At 38.5% G+C, this 6848-nt stretch overlaps 1 protein-coding gene across 1 annotated transcript; it reads left to right on the top strand.

Annotated features, from left to right (window-relative positions):
- Positions 1 to 4001: 4001 nt before the first annotated feature.
- On the top strand, positions 4002 to 4442 carry LOC143619331 (uncharacterized). Its single transcript, XM_077091283.1, has one exon. The coding sequence runs from the start codon at positions 4002 to 4004 to the stop codon at positions 4440 to 4442; it is 441 nt and encodes a 146-aa protein (XP_076947398.1).
- The last annotated feature ends 2406 nt before the right edge of the window (positions 4443 to 6848 follow it).

Raw genomic sequence — 6848 nt, 5'->3', positions numbered from 1 at the left:
ACCCTACTCTCGGGACGTTTACCTCTTGGAACCCCCTTGTTTTGAGGTTTCGCTTTAAGAACCAATGGTGTTCCTAGTTTGTTGGATCCAAAATAAAACTCATTCAAGCGTGCACTACGCGTCTCCTGACTCGTTTGATGTATTTGATTCAGTTACGTTCATGCATTATTCCGGCTTATTTCGTGATGAGAGGTATATTTATATTACTGATAGTTATAATGTTTCAACCAAAGAATGTTGCAACGATTATGTGTTACATACATACATCAAGATCTAGAGGTTGACGACGAGAGTAAAGAAACTACAGCTGTAATGTTGGTCAATGAAGGTTGCAAAATATGTTAGCATGGTAAAGAGTCAAGAAATCAAAGAAACAAATGATGAAGAAAATAAAACCAAAGAAGCTAAGAGCATCATATGTCGCTATGGTGGGTATATGATTGTAATACCGCGTAAAATACCCTATAAGAATTTAACCATTTATGCTAACTTTATAAGTTTAGTGACTAAAATAGAAAATTTTGAAAACTTCATCCATCGGGATACAGGGTAAGCATAAGCCCATCGCGTAACGCGATGGCCTTGCACACAAATCAACATCTGGGCAGCGTAGCAATACGTGATGGCTCAAACCCATAGGACCATCGCGTAGCGCGATAACCTCGATAAGCAACCGGGACACGTGCCCAACCACGTGTCACCACGTGGCACAACATGACAGGACACATGGCAACACGTGGCATTCCGTTATTAATTGCGGTGCTGCGATACGCGACAGTCGGCTAGGCACTCCATCGTGTATCGCGATGGGGCGCAGATTTCGCCTATAAATAGGAGATTACGGTATTGAGTCTCATTCATCCCAAAAACACCTTCATTTACACACACTTAGTCTAGGGAAGTGTTCCCGACTGTCGTGACGAGCCGACGTTCTGTTTTCTCGTAGTTTATGCAAGTAACGAAGTTATAATCAAGTTAGCAATCGTATAAGCGAGTAGCAATCGTTCTGTTTTCTCGTAGTTTATGCAAGTAACGACGTTCTGTATTTTTATAGAGTCATACGTGTTAACCAGCACATAGCTGACGTATTTTTCCAACCCATTGCAGGTAACTAAGCATTAGTAGCAATAGCAATGATTGTAGTCTTTATGAAGATCGAAGCGCTTTACAAGATGACACCGTTTTTTTATATAAAATCCTTGTAATATGAAACACATATTTTGTAACCAATACTTGGGTATTTAATTCCCAATTAAATTTTGAATGCAAATTAATATTATATTCAACCTAAAGTCTTTCGCTAAAATTAACCCATAAACTATGATATATTTACAAAACAGGTACCAACTCGTTGTCACACTTTTAGGCCCTAAGTCAGGGTGTGGCAGGTTGGTATCAGAGCCATCAGTTTCAGCGAACTAGGTATTAAACATTAGTACCTAAGCTTTAACCTTAAAGTTATTGTTATTATTCTTATTATTATTTTGTAGGGATAAGATAGGATTGATAAACTTCCTATCCCTAAATCTAACTAAGTGCAGATGTATTATATTAACTATCTTGGTCATAGACGCCGAGTAGCCATTCGAGCCAAACCAACACTCATTCATGAACCATCAGATATGGCGAGCAGTAACAGTTATTACACTAACTTCTTCAATCAAAATCAACCAATCATTCTGACACTACCATATGGGAGCCAACCCGTGCATCTCCCGAGAAGTTAGCAATGTCCAATCGAAATCTCTGACGATACTTCCGACAACATTCCCCGGTATTATCCATCCGAAATTCCATCTTACCATAATTCCGAGAAGCAAGAAGTCCAAAGTAAGATCAAGCAGAAAACTGAATCAGAATCGTCAAGCTGGATGAAATGTCACTCTAACCAAAGAAGATGGCAATTTGGATCACCACCGCCGAACTATCAATACCAGATTCTGCAGACTACCATAGGACCGAGTCAAAAACCAAAGATGAGGGGTACCATGCTCTATGAAAAGATATCCTTTCAAGCACCAATCAATAATCCATATGAATCCGAAGAGTATCCCGAGAAAGAGGAAGAGGAAAACGAAAAACCTTATTTTCCTCCATACTTAGGATCGAGACCTTTAATCTCCCAGCAAGGCAATGAGATCCCCAAGGAAGCAAACCTTATCGAGGAATTTTACACAAACAATATTCCCGATGAGGAAATGCATGCATACATTGCAAACCCGCATCTTTATCCAAGGGAAAACGCTTATCTCTTCCCAGCCGTATCTGCACCAACAGGATACCCTAACCCGCCTAATTCGGTGATGAACGAGCTGCGAAATGGGAAAGAAGATAGTCAAGAAATGCGATAAGATAAAAAATCTCGTTAAGAAGTGGATTAGAGACTAAGAATAATATGTTTGTAATAAAGTGTTGTTGACTGTTGTATTTTCCTTTATGTAACAAAAATAATGTAAAATAAAGGTGTGTCTTTTCTAAAACCTTGTTTTATTCATGTAACAGCATGTCTGAACAAGGAAAGGCTCAAAGTAATCCGGAAATACAAGTAAACAATAAAGAAAAGATTGTCGCGGAAAATATACAAGCGATACCACAAGATTATGTGCTCGGTATTAGCGATTTAATAAAGAGGCTATACACCCAATCTATGAAATCTTGAAAAACGATCCTAGTCGGACTGCTTCTCATTTAAACAAACGAAATAATCGAAGTAAGAGTGAAACTGTAAACTCACGTAAGGAAACCAAAAGAGAGACAGAAAAGAAAGAAAGTCATAAAAAGGAAAAAGAATGAAGTAAGTGATCAAGGCTCGACCACCAAGAACGACATTCATGATAAAACCAAGAAATTAAAAATACAAGAAGTTTGCGATTTCAAAGTGTTCAAAGTATATAACCCAAAGGAATTTCACAGGGATAAGAGAGCGATTGTTACCCTCCGATGGTTGGAGGAGATGGAATCTATTGTGTTAATAAGCAAGTTTACGGAGAGAGAGAAAGTGCAATAAACCTCCAAAATGTTTAGGGGGGCGTTGGAATGGTGGAATACCCTCATTGGGATCAAGGGTAGAGAGAACTTGTATAACTTGGAATGGGGTACGTTTAAGTAGATGATATTGAAGAAATTTTGTCCAATCAATGAAATCGACCAGATACAAACCAAGTTATGGAATCATAAGGTTGTTGGAACGAATCTCAAGGAATATAATACCAAGTTTCTTGAGTACTGTAGGATTGTCCCTCACTTGGTCACTCCCGAAATCAATAAAGTGACACGATACATTTACGGTTTACCAATCGAAATCCGTGATTTGGTTCGTTCACATATGCCATCCACCACGGAATCAGCCATGGAGTTGGCCGGGATGAACAGAAATAGGGATGAAAAGAAGAAAGAGGATGGAAGATCGAATGTTGGTGGAAAGGTGAAGAAAGTTGAGAAGAAAAGAGAAGGAGCGTTTGTGTACAACCGCCCGGTTTGCAAGTCCTATGAAAGGAGACACTTCGGCAAATGTCTTCAACCACTTAACACCATTACATGCACTTTTTGTAAAAAGATGGGACATGTGGAAGCGGATTGTAAGAGGAAAACGATTGTATGTTTTGATTGTGGGGAAAAGGGGCATTTTAGTACGGAATGTCCGAAGAGGAAGCCGACAACAGAAGTGGCTAGTGCAAGTGGTAGCGGTGCCAAGACCGATACCAAGAAGGGGAACGCGCGTGTCTTCATGCTGGATACATAGAAGGTCGCCGACATACCGGGCGTGATCACTGGTACGTTTCCTATTAATAATGTTTATGCTAAGGGTTTTATTTGACTCGGGTGCAAACCAAAGTTTTATAGATTATAAATTTTGTTGTCTATTGAATGAACCCTTAGTTAAATTAGATAAACATTATGAAGTTGAAATTGTTGATGGAAATGTAAGTAGAATAACCAAGGCTTTAAATAATGCCACAGTTTCTTTAGCTGATCACATCATACCTACACGACTGTTACCTATGACATTAGCAGGTTTTGATGTAGTTTTAGGTATGGATTGGTTATCATCTAATCAAGCCCATATCCTATGTAATGATAAGGCAATTGATATCCAAACATCTCAGAACAAAACCATTAGAATAACCGGTGATATAGAAGCGGGAAAGGTAGGAATAATTTCTAAGATAAAAGCAAGTAGTTGCTTAGGTAAGGGATGCTTTGCATTCATGGCCTATGTAACAAAAGAACCTGAACCCAAAAATATGAAAGATGTGCCAATCGTATATGAATTCCAGGATATGTTTCCAAATGAATTACCAGGAACCCCACCCAACAGAGAAGTAGAATTTAGAATTGACCTTCTACGGGAAACTTCACCGATAGCTAAGTCTCCCTGTAGACTAGCACCCAGTGAAATGAAAGAGTTGAAGAAACAGTTAGATGAGCTTTTGGAGAAATGATTCATACGACTGAGTTCTTCACCATGGGGAGTTCCAATTATGTTTGTGAAGGAGAAAGATGGATCGATGAGAATGTGTATAGATTATCGAGAGCTAAATAAGGTTACAATCAAGAATAAGTACCCACTACCAAGGATTAATGATTTGTTCGATCAGCTCCAAGGAGCAAGTTGTTTTTCAAAAATTGACCTTAGATCGGGTTACCATTAGTTGAAAGTACAAGAAGAAGATATCCCTAAAACGACATTTAGAACCCGATACGGACATTATGAGTTCACCGTTATGCCTTTTGGACTCACTAATGCTCCGGCAACTTTTATGAACATGATGAATCGTATTTGCAAACCATATCTCAACAAGTTTGTTATCATATTCATTGATGACATTCTTGTTTATTCGAAATCTACAGACGATCATCAAGTACATCTCAAAATTGTACTTGAAACCATAAGGAACGAGAAGTTGTACGCCAAATTCTCTAATGTGAATTTTGATTAGCCGAAGTTCAATTCCTTGGTCATGTTATAAACGAAAAGGGTATTCAAGTAGACCAAGCAAAAATAGAAGCCAGTACCAAATGGGAGAAACCCAAAACACTGACTCAAGTTAGAAGCTTTCTAGGATTAGTTGGATATTACCGAAGATTCATTCAAGACTTCTCTAGAATAATTATCCCATTGACCTCACTCACTAGAAAATCAATTAAGTTTGAATGGGGACCGAAACAAGAAGAAGCATTCGAAAGACTTAGGCAAAAGTTAACCAATGCACCTATCTTGGCCTTGCCAGAAGGATTGGATAAGTTTACCATTTACTGTGATGCTTCGAACACGGGAATGGGATGTGTTTTGATGCAAGGATAGAAAGTAATTGCTTATGCTTCAAGACAATTAAAATTACATGAAAAGAATTACACCACACACGACCTTAAATTAGGCGCTATAATTTTTGTGTCAAAACTCTGGCGACACTATTGTATGGTGTAAAGTTTACAATATATACCGATCACAAAATTTTGAAGCATGTATTCGATAAAAAAGAACTGAACATGAAACAAAGGAGTTGGATGGAAACTCTCAATGATTATGATTATGAGATAGTATATCACGAAAGAAAAGCAAATGTAGTGACAGACGCCTTAAGTAGAAAAGAACATGAAAAGCCAAAGAGAGTCTGAGCTCTTAGATTGGAACTCAAAGTTGATTTGGCTAGTCAGATTAAAGAAGCTCAGAAGTTAGCACTTGAAGAAGGTAACATTAAAGCTGGTCAAAGGAAGTGATAAAATACTTAAACTTGGTACAAGGATTTGGGTACCGATGGTTGGAAATTTAAGAGATAAGATCCTTGAAGAATCTCATAAATCCAAGTACATGATGCATCCGGGAAGCGACACGATGTATCCCAATCTAAAAGACGATTATTGGTGGATTGGTATGAAGAAGGATATTGCACTATACGTCGCCAAATGCCTAACCTTTTCCAAAGTAAAAGCCGAACATCAAAAGCCGTTAGGATTACTACAACAACCGGAAATACCAATTTGGAAATGGGATATTATAACCATGGATTTCATCAGGAAGTTACCTAAAACTTCTCGCCAAAATGATGCAATCTGGGTTTTTGTAGATAGACTTACCAAGTCTGCTCGTTTCACCTGGATACAAGAAACGTTTAACATGGATAAGTTAGCACAACTATATGTCGAAAACATAGTATCTTTACATGTTGTGCCGTTATCCATCATCTCCGATAGAGATAGTCGTTTTACCTTAAACTTTTGGTCAAGTTTTCCAAAATCCATGGGGACTCGATTAAACTTAAGTACTGCATATCATCCCCAAACTGATGGACAAAGTGATCGAACGATTCAAACCTTGAAAGACATGCTTCGTGCCTGTGTAATCGATTTAGGATGGAGTTGGGATACTCATCTTGCTCTAATGGAATTCTCGTACAACAATAGTTATCATATGAATATCCAAATGGCACCATTTGAAGCATTGTATGGACGTAAGTGTAGGACACCTGTATGTTGGTCGGAAACAGGTGACAATCAATTATCAGGACCCGAAGTTGTTCAAAGAACCACTGATTAAGTAACATAAATCCGTGAACAATTGAAAGCGGCAAGAGATAGACAAAAGAGCTATGCGGACATCCGTCGTAAACCATTGGAATTCAAAGAATGCGATAAAGTATTGCTTAAGGTATCACCATGGAAAGGCGTAGTACGATTCGGGCAGAAAGGAAAATTGAGTCCACGTTTTGTTAGACCATTCAAAACACTCGAAAGAATTGGACCTATTGCTTACCGACTGGAGTTACCCGAGGAAATGAATGGCATTCATGACGTGTTTCACGTATCTGACTTACGCAAGTCTTTAGCCGACGAAACTCTTGCAATGC

The sequence above is a fragment of the Bidens hawaiensis genome, unplaced genomic scaffold (assembly GCF_021521415.1).
Source record: "Bidens hawaiensis isolate Kalapana, Puna unplaced genomic scaffold, B.hawaiensis_p1.1 tig00000296_1, whole genome shotgun sequence".
Taxonomy (NCBI): Eukaryota; Viridiplantae; Streptophyta; class Magnoliopsida; order Asterales; family Asteraceae; genus Bidens; species Bidens hawaiensis.
Note: the sequence above shows the minus strand (reverse complement) of the source record. Positions and strands in the feature narration are given on the sequence as shown.